Source organism: Triturus cristatus, chromosome 5_2 (assembly GCF_964204655.1).
Source record: "Triturus cristatus chromosome 5_2, aTriCri1.1, whole genome shotgun sequence".
In the NCBI taxonomy this organism is placed as follows: Eukaryota; Metazoa; Chordata; class Amphibia; order Caudata; family Salamandridae; genus Triturus; species Triturus cristatus.
The window spans coordinates 763,178,214-763,192,367 of NC_140588.1; the positions used below are offsets into that span (position 1 = coordinate 763,178,214).

Below are 14,154 nucleotides of genomic sequence, written 5' to 3' on the forward strand. Positions count from 1 at the left end.
GAGTCCTAACTATACTACTACTAAACTGAGAACAATCCTAATTTTAAGACTTTCGGTATTCACAGAAGGCATTTAGGAGTCCTAAAGTTAGGACTCCTAACTTCTGTGAATACCGAAATGAGTAAGTGCCTTCTGTGAATAGCAAAATGAGTAAGTGCCTTCTGTGAATACCAAAATGGTAGTAAGTTTAGGATTTTGTCATAAGTTAGTTCTGTGAATCGGGCCCATCCTGCGTTGTAAGTGACATAACAGAAAATTTATTTTGAAAAAAGCTAAGAAAGCATTCAAATGGTTGTTGGTTTTTGGCCTTTACACATGCCATTTCATTTTGCCATTATCTAATTATCTAACATAACACTCTGCTTTTAGAATCCTGTAGTGTTACTGTGAAGCGAGCAAAAGTAATTTTTTGTTTCAAAACTTGACACTAGGCCGTGCCTCTTGTCCTTCATGCTGGAAAACGTGTCATGCGTCATCATCTTGTCCCACACAGTATATGATTCACCAAACACTTTAATTGAGGTCCCCAGGGAAGATGTATGTCACTTTGAAACAACGTATTTTGCGTCATCATCTATACATACCCAATGTATGAGAACACCAAACTTCCAGTGAGATCCTAGGGAAATTATTTGCATTTATTTTTTGCAGTTTTTATATAGCGCGAACTTGCCCCAAGGGTATTAGGGCGCTTTACACGTGCACCAAATTACATTACACATTGTCAGATGCACATTTTTTGTGTGTTTTTAGGCATAGGCAGAATGCGTGATTTGCCCAGAATCACAGGAGGTGGAGCAGAGCTATTCCAGGACTCGAACCTGGTTCTCCTGTTCCAAAGTCAGCAGCTCAGCCGCATGTTAAACTACATACATCTTTGAATAGCCAAGTAAAAATAAAATGCTAGTGAGGAAATAAGATTGTGGAGAAACAGCAGTCCGTAAAAAACACAAATAGGCATTTAATTTTTCTTTTGCCATCCCAGCCATTTTGTCTTCCATTGCACTTCCTTTTAAATGCTTAAGCAGAGTGCGCGCCAGTGTTCACCAGTGAAGTCCACATTCTGCCCGCGAGGCCCGGCTGTAAACACTGATCGCAAGAACCTTTGATGAATTTGGTGATTAAACCAAGGGTGAAATGATTTGGATGAATTGAACAAAAATGTCTCCGGAAAATTCTATATGAAAGGCTTTGAAGAATTACGAGTATGTAATTAATTGAACCAGACTGTATAACGGTGTCATTTTACATTTTAAAATGTATTAAGAAAATTGAATTAAAAGTTGTAAAAAAAATCATTTATAATACTGGAAATGGTGCGAACCGCCTTTTACAAAGATTTTTATTATCATCTGAAATTACAGAAGTGAAACTATTTAGCAGTTTGTAAATTTTGCAGCTGTTAACAGTCATGAGAACTGAAGATACACTGAAAAGCAAGTCCAGTAAAATATATGCACGTGCATTATCAATAAACACAAAGGAGCTTCAAGGAGCGGGGATCCGATAACGATATGTGATTAAATAACAAATACGTCTAGCAAAATGCCCTTTCAGCATATGGTGTCAGAAGGAAAATCGTTCGGTAAACGCTGCGTGAATGCACGTTTCAGAATGGAAGCAGGGCTGAAGGATCTCCCGCCACGCCTTCTCGACTGAGTCTTATTGTTTTAATAAAAGCGAGTTACATGATACGGTGTTGGGGCATTTGTACCATCTGGCACTTTCCATCACCGGGACTCTCCTCACAACAGCATTAGGTTACCTTGTGGGTGACAGGCCAGGAATGGAATGCGGAGAGCATGATCAACAAGCATTGGCCGTGCGGCCGTAAAAGTAACGGCCGCGAAAGCAATCGTGATCAAAGTTGAAAGTGATCGCGATCTCGCGTGAACGCAAGCGTTAGGCCAGCGCTGGTAACACTTTGAAATCCCGTATACAAAATGTCTCGCCAGAGCAGCGCATGCGCTGGCTCAGGCGAGACCTAAAAACCCTTGCAAGAGGCTGCTCAGTTATTGGCTCTGAGTTTGTCGGGTTCTTGGTGAACCTACAAGTCCTATATATCCGGACAGCCAGAAAGGTCCAGCAGATGTAACGGTATATTGCTTTAAAAAATCTGTCATAATTAGAAGAAGTTACAGGTGAAAATGTTGGCACTAATGGCAGTTTTTTCAACTCATTTTCAATTTTTCCTATTTTCAACTATTAGTTTCTATAAAGAAACCTTGAAGGATCTACACAAATGCCCCTTTGCTGAATTTTGTCTACTTTTCTAAAATGTATAGCTTTCCAAGATCCATTATTGCTTTCATATTTATTTCTACCATTAACTGGAAACGGGTTAAAAGCACAAAAAATAGCAAAAATAGGCTATGTCCCAGTAAAATGCCAAAACTGTGTCAAAAATGTTGGTTTTCTGACAAAAGTCTGTCAGTCCCTGAAAGCTGGGAAAAAGGTGATTTCAGCCCCACAAACCCTTTGTTGATACCATTTTGCAGGGAAAAAAACAGACGCTTTCATTTGCAGCACTTTTTTCCCCATTTGTTCCCAAAAAACTCCAAAATGTAGCTGTATTTTGGCTAATTCCTGGGTCCCCTCCAGGGGAATCCAAACACCCTGGGTACCTTTAGAATCCCTGTGATGTTGGAAGAAAAGGACACAAATTTTGCGTGGATACGTTATGTGGTCAAATAGTTACTGGGGCCTAAGCGCAAACTTAGCACGGGCTGGGTTGGGGTTTGGGTGGGGGGGTGGTCTAGCAGCGAAGGGGTTAACAAGCTTGAATGGTCCATGGAAGAATTGTGTTACTTTGTGTGGCACCAGCTGTGTCATTGTATCCATTGAAATTGCAGGTTATCATGCCTTTTATAAAACTATGGCTCAATTATCCAAATGGTTACAGTTGAGCGAGGACAATTGTGCAATATTAAAATTGTCTAAATATGGGGATACAGCAGAAGACAACCACCAAACCAAGATGAACTGCAGCTTTTATGTTGAACGTGGAAAACCAAGTCACAGTGATTTATTGTGAGAGTCATGCCTTGTTTTGTATGTCACAGCTGTTGTGATGGTAATAGTTAGAGGTGGGCGGAACTCATGGAGTTTCACTCTGTGGAGTTCTGCAAAGTTAAACAAAACCTCTGAGAGATTCTGTGGAGTTCTGCGAGTGGGAGGAATTCAGCATGATTTTTAGTGCCAAGGACTTATTCCGCACTGTATAATCATTGCGAACGGCATCAAGCGGCATGCCAAAGGGCACTGCATCTTTCAGACTCTCAAATTGATTTTCTTCTCGGCTGGCAGCTTTCTCAACGCAAACGGACGCGACCGCCCTCGTCAAGAAATCACCCCTGAAGGCATTCTGTAAGGTAACTGTGGTGCCAATAGGTACACCTCGGTTTCCAAATGTTACCAACATACATGTGTTCTTCTTTGTTGGTCAGTGCCAGAATGATTACTTTTTATTAAGTGTAAATAATGGTGCCTCTATTGGTCTCCACTGGACATTCTAATATTTCCAATAAGTGCCAATTTTGTCAGTTTTGATTTTATATAAATCATTACTGTGTTGAGCAAACTTGGAAAAACAAACCAAAGATTTTGTCGTGATGTTTTCATTCCTTTTCGGTAGGGATCCTCTCGGTACAAAACATGCCTTTTCTGCTATGCTTTAGCAGTTTTGTATGATAACCTCATTGTTTCAGCTGTTGAATTGGAAGGTTTCAGTGGGGAAAGTAATCAACTTTAGTGGTACATTTCCTTCTGATGCAGTGCCCATACGACATTGTCATTTACACTTCTTGTATGACGTATGCTTTTTTTGGCCGTGGTTTGGTGTGTAAAGGAGTGATAATAAGGTTGTGTTCCTCTTCTAGCCCAGTGTTCCCAATATTTATTTGTAGTCTATTTTCAAGAATTATACATTTGCTATCTAGGGAGACGTGACTTATCAGTATGCTAAGTTCGCCAATGTTTCTTTATGCCAGTTCAAATGCAAAAGAGTTTGGCTATGTATCTTCACCAAGTAGTAATATGTGATATGCAGGGTTATTACTGTAGATCGACTGGTCCTTATAATGGGTTATGTTTAAAAGAGCCAGTTCACGGTGTTTTAATATACAAAGAAAGCAAATGGGATGATTGTACGGATTCATATATTTCCACAGTATGGTGCAAACGATATTTGTGTTCACCTAACATTGTAATTGTGCTGTTTCATTAAAGGTTACTTGAAAGAACAACATCATATTTCACCCGCCTCTATTACCTGTTGTTTCATTTCTGGCAACTTGAAAAGATAACATCATATTTCACCTGCCTCTATTCCCTTAGCCACAGATAACGTGGCAAGTACTTCAACACACATGTCAAAATGAATTTCTTGGTCCTTCTTGTGTTTCAGTATTACTTGTCTATATCGATTCAGTCATCGAGGAGTGTGAGGCAGGGCCATTATGGCACTGATCTCTCAAAGCAAATGCTCCATTCATGTTCAATGCAGAACTGGCTGTACCTACAAAGAAGCACCCCAATCACAGCGACCATAAAAATGCATGGATGCTCTTAATATGAACGAAGGAAATTGCTTACCATATATCCACGTAATTGCTACAAGCTCAAGAAGTGCTGCAATTAAGAGAGTCCATCCACCACAGTAGTAATCAATTAAATTGACCCAGTAAATACCTGCCTTTAAGAAAATAGATAATATGGTTCAGTAAAGCCTTAATAAAACTACAAAGGCTCATTGTTTCAAACTGTGACATTCTTAGAATGTTTATACTTTATAAGTAATTTGCCAATTAACACCATTAAAAGTCTGGTGCCATACATTTTTCATCAAATGTCAGCAGCAAAAGTCGTTCAAAAGTCACACATGAACATGTCCATCAGACCTTAAGCATCTCCCCTGACAACAATCCTTTCTATAGAATTTCCCACTCTCCGGCACCACTGTTTTGATTACGTCCTGCTCACTATTTGAGGGTGTCTACACCCCAGGGTTTTTTTGTCTATCAGTTTCTTCCGACTGTTTATTGATGATGTGTTTTTGGATGATATTGTATTGATAAGGAAGTCATCACTGTCTTTATATTGGGCTACTAGTACCTTGATGACAACGGATATATTTCCAGCAACTATGAGTGAGGATCAGTATTTGATTCTGTAGTAGATGCTGCATTTTGAGGATAATGCTACAGCATTGCCATAAGATCCTCCGGATTGTGACCATCTCTTCAAGATTTGGCCTGTCCTTGATCATTTAGTAGATTGTTTCTCAGAAATCTATGTTCCAGGGAAAAATATATCAGTGGATGAGTCTCTAGTCTTGTGCAAGGAGTGTTTGATTTTCAGACAATGCATTCCTAGTAACAGAGCACCTAATGGCATTAAGCTGTATATGCTGTGTGAAAGTGTCACTGGATATGCGAACAATTTCAGAGTGTACACTGCTAGGGATTCTTCAATTGACCCTTCTGTCCTTCCACTTTAGGAGTCTGTGAGCAAACTGTGTGGGAATTCACCAGAGCAATTTTTCACAAAGGTCACCATTTATATCTGGATAATTTCCACACAGGTGTGCAATTTTCTAAAGAATTGATCAGACTGGACACTGTCGCATGTAGCGCAATCCACTCTAACGGTAAAGGTTACCCTAAAGATCTTGTGTGTTAAAAAACTTGAATGGGGACAGAGCAGGGATTTGAGTAGTGATTAACTTCTTGCTGTGAACTTTTCAGACAGAAGAGATATCCACATGATGACAACTATTCATGATAAAAGTACTGCACCTTTGACTGTTTTGGGTCAGGTTGCAGAAGTGCACAAACCAGTGTGCATTCTAGACTACAGCAAGCACATGGGAGGTGTAGATAGAGTAGCTCAGAGGTTGGAGCCTTACAATGCTGTTCGAAAGTCGTACATCTGGTACAAGAAGTTGCCTATTCATCTATTCCATTTAGAATCCTTCAATGTTTACATTTTTTTCAAGATAGTTCTCCAGAATCCAAGATGACCTTTGTACAGTTTCAGCAGTCTGTAATGGGCAGCCTGGTTGCGGTTGAGCAGGCAAGTGTACTTAGAGTCAGAGGGTATGGCTAGGTTGAAAGATCGTTACTTTCCTGAATACATTCCTCCAGCACCCAAAAAAGACTTTCCTTTAGGCCTGGGTGGAGCTTGCAGTTACCAAACAACTCCACCAAATTTCATGGAGTTCCGTGAGTGGGCAGAGTATTGCCGACTATCCCTAATGAAGTCACCTGGATGCTGAGAGTAGTTGGGGGCCAAGAACCCCTATTGTTGCCACCAGTAAGTTCCCCACAGCGGAATTGCTGAGATCTCATCAGAGGCCCCATCCCGTTTTTCAACCACTCTGCAAACGTGCCTCTTGGTGCACTACGGGTTGGGGGTTGGAGTCCCCTTGGATGCTGAGGATCGTTGGGGGCCAAGAGCCCCAATTGTTACAACGATGAAGTACCCCCTGTGGGATTGCTGAGATCTCATCAGAGGCCCACTCACTTTCTCAAGCACCTTGCAAAATGTGCCTCCAGGCGCACTACTGGTTGGGGGATGAAGTCCTCTTGGCTGCTGAGGGTCATTAGGTGCCAAGAACTCATATTGTCACCACCAGTAAGTCACCCTCAGCAGAGCTGAGACCTCATCGGAGGCCTTCCCTCCTTTCTCAACTGCTCTGCAAACACACCTCCTGGCGCAATTCTGGTTCTGGGATGGAGTCTTTAAATTCTGCCATACACAACTCAAGTATAGGGAGCAACCATGATTGTAAAGAGGGAACTGATGTGGGCTGTACGGCTATATATTTTCTGTTTTCAGTCGGTTTGGGCAGTAGTTTGATGTGCTTAGTTAAACCTGTTGTATATGCAGTCATAGTTGGTGTTTTATATTCTACTCATAGGTTGGTTCTTTCGATTTGAAAAAATCAGCTTTTTAGTTGGATGTTTTATTTTTTCCCCTGTCTGTGCTTTGTGTGTGTAATACGTACATTGTGGGAGTGTTTTAGAAATGAAAGCTTCATGAGTGGAGATTCATGATAATGTCTGAGTAGCGTTTGTCTGGTGGTGGGTGTGGCTGGCGTCTGGCTCATGGTGTGTGAGGACTGGCATTTGGCTTCCAGTGTGTGTGTAGTGACCAGAAGCAAGTCACTATAAACACACCACCACCAAAATGCAAGCCCAGACATTCTGACAGCTGTCAAACAGTGTGATTGCTGAGTCTGAACTGGCACCTCGCTGGTGGTGTGTGTGGCTAGCATCTGGCTGGAAGTGGTGTGAACTGGAATTTGGGTGGCGGTGTGTGTGTAGCAACTTGTTGCTGATCACTACACACACACACTGGCACCCAAATGTCCACACACTCCACTAGCTGCCAGGTGATGTGATTGCTGTGTCAGTCCTGAGGACGTGTGAAAGTGTTGGGCCCTTGAATGGTGCTGCTTGTTGATGTGAGTATTGTAATGTCCTGGGCCCGTTTATGGCGGTGTAAAAGGTTTTGTGTGTGAGATACACGAAAGGTGTGTGAATGGCCTGTAAAGCGGTAGGTGCCTAGTCGTGGCTTTACAGCCCACGAGCTGTGAGTCATTGGTTCACTATTCTGAACTTTCACTACTCTTATTGACAGTAATTTTCATATAGGTGAAACCTTTTGTCAAAAGGCAGCTTATTTTATTACATTTATTTTTCTTTCTGTGACTTAAATTAGAGGATTTTGTAAAGTGAACTGTGTGATAAGTGAACTGTGCGAAGAATGTTAAATGAAAGGCTGTAAGATGTCAGTTTTTTCTAACACAACAATAAAATAGCTAAGTGAACTGTTCAAACATTCTAAATAAATTTCACTAGCTATGATGACCCATTTTAGAAATTCTGTGGTGAAAAAATATTTTGATAGGATCAAAACAAATTAGAACATTTTACTTGGTGATGTGCAAATTTAAAATATTTTTGCTGAAACCCAATTTCTAAAAATTGTTTATGCGCTATTATAAGTAAAACTACATGTTATGGGGAATGTTTTGTGGCCATTTTAATGGAAAATATGCTATCTGTCAATCACAATACACTACCACACCATGCTTTGGTAATATATTTATGAAAAGTGGGTTTTTAAACAAGAACTGGGAATTATTCCTGCTCCTGCCCAGATGACAATGTTATTAGTGAACTAAGCGGCAAGCGAGAAATCATGTGTACTCTAATATATGGGCTTGATTCTTGTTATACTTGGAGCGAACATTTAGGGCCAGATGGACGACCCTCAAAATAGCGCTTTGCAAATTGCAACTTATTTGCGACTCGCAATTTGTGAGGCGCTATTTGGCATGTACAACAGTGTGTTTAACACTGTTTGCGATTCCCAATAGGGTCACAAATTGCGAGGCTCATGAACATTAATGAGCCTCTCGTAATTTGCGAGCCCATTGGGAATGACAAGCCCTACCAGGGATGGTGGCCTGCTGGGCTCAGCAGACCACCATGTCTGGGACTGCTTAAATAAAGCAGTGTTTTTAGCCCGTTTTCCTTTAAAGAAAACGGGATGCATTTAAAAAGAAAAATGAAACGTTTTTATTTCATATGTTAAGGGCAGGTAGTGGTCCCTGGTACCACTGCCTACATTTAAAAAATATTTTTAGAGACAGTCCCAAAGTGGAAGAGGTCTCCTGGCGACCCCTTCCAAATTGCGACTGCATTTCTACCCTCTTGAAGAGGGTGGTAATTTGCGAGTGTTTTGCGACCGCATTTGCGGTCACAAAACATTCATTCATTGCTTTGCGGACGCAATTAGGAAGGGAACGTCCCTCCCTAATTTAGAGTTGTACATCTGGCCCTTAGATTAGTAAATAAAAATAGGTTTTTTGTACAGCAGAAACAGTGAACTTGTATATTTGAAGGTGCTCTCTTGTGTGATAATAAAGAAGAAGCCTGCTCCATAAGACAACATATTTGCCTGGGATCACACAATTTGAAACCAGTTCACTGGTCAAGTACATTACAGTTAGGTCGAGTAGATTATTAAAGTTACTAGACCTGAAGGTCTAGTAACATATTTATGATTATTCGAGACCTGCAACGAGCATGTGTGTTTACTTGAGTAGTAGATGGTGGTGCATTAATATTTGTATTTTCTGTTTTTCTCTGTCAGAGTATACATTGCTTCTAGGGAAAATCTTTCATAAACTGAACACCAGGGCGACTCCAGGGTTGTGTGTCTTGAGTGGATTCCACAAGGTTTTCTTACCCAGAAGACCTTGCAATTCTCCAACATAGGCTAAAAAATAAACTTTTTCTTCATATTTCTGTAACTCAAAGTATTGGAATTTGCAGGGAGATGCAAATTCCTGCTACGAAGCATTCCCCCATGTCTCCTAATACAATTGGTACTTCACCTTTGTGGGTGGGCCAAGTGGCCGCAAAAGGATGGGGTTCAAGACTCAATATGGCAACATCAACAAAAGGGATACAAGCAGTTTTTAAGCCTGGATTCGGCTGCCACTCTGGGAAACCTTCCAAACCCAGACATTTCTGTACACTAGACACCCAGGGGACTACAGGGTGGTGTGCCTCTTGTGGATCCCATAAAGTTTTCTTACCCACAATGCCCTGCCAACCTCAAAATTTGCCTAAAATCACACTCTCTCTGTGCACTTCTGTGACGTATTCTTAAAACATCTGAAGGAATCCACAAAATTCTTACCACTCAGCTTTCCCCCACTTGTCCCAATAAAAATGCTGCCCCATTTGTGTAGCTGGGCCTAGTGTCTGTTAAAGGAATGCATCAAACTAAGGTCAACTGGAGTCCTCGCAAAGGGGCACTACTAGACCTTTGATTGATTTGTTTTTGTGACAGGCACTCGGCTGAGCCAAAATAGTGAGGTACTATTTTTATTGGAAGACTTGGGGTAATGCTAGGTGGAAGGAAGTGTGTTGCTCTCTGCAGATTCCAGAACATTCCATCACAGAAATGTGAGGAAAATCAAAGTTTGAGGTTTGTAAGGGCTTCTGGGTAACAAAACGTGGTGAGAGCCACACAAATCACCCCACCCTAGATACCCTGGGTGTTGAGTTTTCAAAGGTGTGCAGTTTGCTGGGGTCCCCTTGGTGCAGGCTGAGCTAATGCCCAAAATTCACAGCTAGAGACACTGCAAAAAAAGGGTTAGTTTTCAGTGTAACAATGTGTCCAAGACCCTTTGGCACCTTTCCTGCCGCAGCTACTAGCCCTACCCACACAGGTGTGGGTCCATTTGTATTGGGAGACTCAAGGGAATGGTCAGTAGAAACTTTGTTGCCCCCTACAAATTCCAAAACTTTCCATCATAGACATGTGAGGAAAATGTGTTTTTAGTCGAAGTTTGAGGTTTGCAAGGGCTTCTGGGTAAGGAAATCAGGTGAGAGCCATGCAAGTCACCTAGCTAGCTACATTGCAAAAAAAGGGTCACTTTTCAATGGAAAAATGTGATTTGTCCATGTTAGGTTTTGGCACCTTTACTGTCTTGGCCAGGTGTGGTACCCTTTTAATTTGGAGACTGGGGGGGAGTGGTAGAAAATTAGTTACCTACCTGCATATTCAAGAACTTTCCATCGTATAAATTTGAGGAAAAGGTGTTTTTTAGTCAAAGTTGGAGGTCTGCAAGGGCTTCTATGTAGGAAACCTGGTGAGAGCCTCTGATTTTTTTTTTTTTTGAAAACCTTTATTGTGCACATTTATGTCGTCTTACAACGCACAGTCACCGTCCAGGTGGTACAGCAGTTAAATAAAGTGTACATCTGCAGATATGAGAACACAGCCATTTAGCCGACAACCCGGAGGTCCGGCGGCATTATGCAGGATGACATGCGCGCAGAAGAGGGGGTGTGCGCGTTGTGAAGGGAGTAGGCGCGGAATGTTACGTATGTGCTTTTTAGTTTTAGAGGTATCTCAGGTGCATGCTATCAACGGTAAAGGATGGCGCTGTGATCTAGCCCACTCCAAGGCTATGCCGGCTGCCACCCAAGCCCCAAGCCAGTGACCCAGCGGGCGTCGCCATGTCCCCAGGATGTAGAGGCCTCCGGGTGGCCGAACGCCAGCAGCGCGCTCAGGGTGCGGGCCGAAGCGCGGCAAGGATAACCCAGTATAGCTCACAGCTACACATACGGCAGCGCATAGAGCTGGCGAGCCTGGTATGCAGCATCATAGTCCTTATCTATCCCGTGTATGCATAGCGATAATATGTGCTAGGGTTAAGGTCATAAACTCAAACAGGATGTGAGAGCCTCTGATAATGATGGGCACATGCAGTTAATTAAGGTTTTCGCAGGTTTATTCATGGAGACACATCTCTTCATGAAGGGGCACTGGAGAAACTGCTAACACTTGGAATGCAGAGCTCAGTGACCTCATGATACATTCTGAGATCTGGACATTCTAATACAAAGACTTACATCACCACACATCTCCCTTTTTACAGAACAAAGTATGAAGGCAAAATAATTCTAAATATAGTACCCATACCCCCTCCCCAATGAAAAAAATAGGGAGAAATAGAGTAAAGAAGAGAAAGAAAAGCAATAGAAGAGAGAAAAAGAAAGAAAAAAGAAAAAGAAGGAAGAAAAAGAAATAAAGATAAAAGTCAAACAAAATCATTCCATCTGTTAGGTCGTACAGGAATGCGAGAACTTTCTCTGATGACCACATTACTCTTTGGATATCTTTTGACAGACAGAAAAGAAGGTTGAGAAAAACATTTCACAGGGTCGCCAGATATGTCATGGCGGGGAACAAGTGCTACACGAGACATGCCCCACCAATTTCCTTAAGGCAGTTTAACAGAATTTCTTCCTAATTCACAAATTTGAACAGGATTTTTAAATTTGGATAAACCTTTTCCAACAAGAATTGGATTCCTGGGGGCGTGGCTTGCAGCCACCGAAGATGGCCGCGCACTGATAGGGCTGCGCTAGCAGCCAGCTGCACCAGCAGCCAGCTTCTTTACACCCGACATCCTGCATTATCCTTTACGTAAGCGGTATCGGAAGCCGTCGGGAGGCGGCGGGACCCGCAGCAGTTTGAAAGTGACCCCTGGGAGCTCCTGGGCACTCGGTCCACGCGGCCCGGCCGGCCCGACTCTGCATCAAAATGACGCCCGCCATTCGGTGGTAGCGGGACCGGACTGCGGGCTGCGTGGTGGACGTCCCCTGGGTGTACCGCGGGGCTGACAGCAGCGGCGGAAGGCAGATAGGGACGCGTGGTCCCAGCAGCGCGACAGTCATCGGGGCCCAGCAGAGTACGGAGCGCCGAGTTGCGGGACGCCCCCCCCCCGCTGGTGAGTGCGCACCCCTCCACAGACAGGCGGCCGAAAGGACCACTGCCTACACACCAGACCCGTTGGCAGTGGTTTTCCCCGTGGCTGCTGTGGAGCCTCGCCCCGGGCACTACACAAGGGCAGGGGCCCTGGTGAGACAGTGCTGGAGCGGGTTTAGTTTAGAAAATTTGTATACCCTCTCCATTTTGCATGTTTACATTAATAAGAATAATTAACTAATAGTAATTGTACTAATTAGTTTGCTGTGGATATTTACCAACCTTACTAATATACGAAATACACGTGGGAATTGCATTTGCATGGCCTAATTAATACGTAAACTAAATTCTGTATGCATATTAATGATAGATGATTAGAATATTGCATGATATATGTTGCTTTCGTGACGTATTTTGTGATTTGTGCTTTGTAAAGTGAGTATAACCCGCAATAAGTGTTGCTTTTGCTAGATAAATACACACACATATGGGTATTAGCGAGGGAATAATATTTTATTAGTCATTTCTAAGTATTAATTACGTTTTTGTGTTTCTTTGCTTAAGTTGACCATTTGGGCCTTGTTAAAATGGCCGACTTTCGTATTCGATGAGACATGAGCTACTACGTATGGTCCTGAGTGAAGTGCGCCTGCGCCAACACCAGCAGCAGTGGCCTCCTTGTGACCCTAACCAGACTGTACCCATCAAGGACAGCCCGGGACACCGGCCAAGTTACAAAGAACAATGGACCATCTTCTTAAAACGGAATGATCAAGACCCATGACCTAAGAGACATTACTTTTGTGGGAACCTATCATCCCATATTGAACTGACCAATCGGAGAATGAGAAAACTTATATTGTTACAATATCTTGTCAAAATTTATTATAAAAACCCCTTGAATAGAGAGGTTGTAGGTCGCTCTTTCCATTTGCTGACGTTATGCTGACGGAGAAGACGGTGACGCTACAGGCCAGCTGTTTCCCTGAATCTTTGACGGACTGATCGAATGCCTAATTTCCTGATACTCAGAACTCTTACATTTAAAGGGCATTGAGTGACAGAACGACTGAATTTGACTTAGAGGACGACATTTAGCCAGAATAGGTAAATATGATGGTCAGCTGCTTAATTAATGAATGAATTTGCTTGCATTATTTAGATAAAATCCAATTTGAATTATTACAGAATTGTGTCGGGTTGTTTATTTCAAGAAAATGTATTAATGTAAAGAAATGATAGAATTAGAAACCAGCCAAACCAGCGACTAGCTGATCCATGGCCTATCCATGGGAGAAGTACCAAAGAGGGAAATTTAGGCCTTAATGAATAGAGAAGGTTAGGTGAATCTATTACTCATTAGGGATAAGTGGGTATTTCCTATCATTACAGCAAATGGAACAATCACCTCTTAGAAAAACAGACCAATAGGGAATGAATGTTGGTGTTATGGGCCCCACCAGCGAATGAAGTGATTGTGTGTGTCTATAAGATCTATGGTCTGTGTCAAAGGAGAGGGATTTTGTATTCCGCACTGCATCAGTTTTTCTGGGAGCAGTATGATGGTTAGCTATTGTTTTGGTTTGGTAAATTTTGCATGTACATTGCTTATTGATTATTGATTGGTATTGGTTTATGTACTAACACTCTATGTTGAGGTGTATTGAATTTTATGTTGTATGCATGGCTTCTGGGATGTAGGAAGTTGGGAGTTTGTAACGGTTCCGTAGTAGAGCAGAGGTAAGCGCTGCTCTCGGGAAAGACGGAATTGTGGTTGCCCGTAGGTACATGGGAAAACGTGTAGCAATTGAAGTTGCACAGCGCATTGTCTGGGTTCGATTCGGTAGCATCGTTGTG

The 14,154-nt window shown here is 42.3% G+C and overlaps 1 protein-coding gene across 1 annotated transcript in view; it reads right to left on the minus strand.

The window, feature by feature from the left end:
• LOC146829238 (sodium- and chloride-dependent neutral and basic amino acid transporter B(0+)-like) overlaps window positions 1-14,154 on the minus strand; it is a 1,256,359-nt gene that overhangs the window by 509,864 nt on the left and 732,341 nt on the right. The window contains exon 11 of the mRNA XM_085606669.1: window positions 4,594-4,693. Within this exon, the coding sequence (XP_085462795.1) occupies window positions 4,594-4,693 (100 nt within the window). The remainder of the gene's footprint in view (window positions 1-4,593; window positions 4,694-14,154) is intronic.